The sequence below is a fragment of the Alligator sinensis genome, unplaced genomic scaffold, assembly GCF_000455745.1.
Source record: "Alligator sinensis unplaced genomic scaffold, ASM45574v1 scaffold1329_1, whole genome shotgun sequence".
Taxonomy (NCBI): domain Eukaryota; kingdom Metazoa; phylum Chordata; order Crocodylia; family Alligatoridae; genus Alligator; species Alligator sinensis.
This window is the reverse complement of record NW_005842460.1, coordinates 154,925-155,938: the sequence shown is the minus strand read 5'-3', so window position 1 is coordinate 155,938 and position 1,014 is coordinate 154,925. Positions and strand designations below refer to the sequence as shown.

Genomic DNA, 1,014 nt, shown 5'->3' with positions numbered 1-1,014 from the left:
CCTGCTGCAGCCTGTTCTACCCAGCCCTGCCCCACCCCAGAACCAGCCACAGCCTGTTACACCCAGTCCCCAGAGCCCCCCAGAGCAGGCCGCAGCATTATATCATGCCCTGCCACACCCTAGTCTCAGTGTACTCTGCCCGGCCCCTGGCACCCACCCCAGCCTCAGCTGCATGTGCCGTGTGCCTCCCCAGACTCCCATGTGGACGACATGGATGTGGACCTGGACAAAGAGTTCCTGCAGGAACTCAAAGAGCTCAAGGTGCTCGTGGCTGACAAGGACCTGCTGGACCAGCACAAGAGGTGCCAGGGGTTCCCTGGGAGGGGAGCGGGGCTGGGGGGTGAGAGCAGTGGAGACTGGCTGGGAGCCTGTTCCCTGGGAGGGGAGTTGGGAGCTGGAGGGGTGAGAGTGCAGGCCTGGGTTCCCCCCCGGATGCCTGGGTTCCCTGGGAGGGCAGTGGCAGCTGTGGGGTTAGGGTAGGGGGTTCTGCATGTGTGGGACACCTGGGTTCCCTGGGAGCGGAGTTGGGGGCTGGGAGGGGAGGGCAGGTGGTTCTCAGTGCCCCCAGACACCTGGGTCCTCTGCCAGGGGGAGTCTCCCTGACCCTGCTCTGCCCCCAGTCTGGTGTGCACGGTGCTGCGTGGCAAGATTTCTGTGTACAATGAGATGGAGACCAACTTCAAGGTGAGCCAGGCAGGGCTGCCCCCCACCCACTCCAGCCTAGCCAAGCCCCGAGGGGACCTTGTGGCCCTACCTGGCTCTGCAGGTCTGGGGGTGTCCAGCAGGGGGTGCTGCCAGCCCAGCCCTCTCCCTTGCCCTGGTGGCTAAGGTGCCTGGGTTCCCTGAGAGGGGGAGCTGGGAGCGGAGGTTGCGGGGGGCTCTAGCAGTGGGGCGGGCAAGCCTGGACACCTGGGATCGCTTCCTGGTTTGCTCTGGTGTTCTGGAGCTGGGGCTTCCCCAGGTCCCTTGGCCGGAGGCGGGAGGGGCCTGTGTGCTATCTGACCCCCCCCCCCC

At 66.1% G+C, this 1,014-nt stretch overlaps 1 protein-coding gene across 1 annotated transcript in view; it reads left to right on the top strand.

Moving 5' to 3' along the window:
• The window catches only part of FIBP (FGF1 intracellular binding protein), a 5,541-nt gene that overhangs the window by 3,148 nt on the left and 1,379 nt on the right, over window positions 1-1,014 (top strand). Inside the window, exons 5-6 of the mRNA XM_025212397.1 lie at window positions 194-302; window positions 621-684. Of these exons, the coding sequence (XP_025068182.1) occupies window positions 194-302; window positions 621-684 (173 nt within the window). The remainder of the gene's footprint in view (window positions 1-193; window positions 303-620; window positions 685-1,014) is intronic.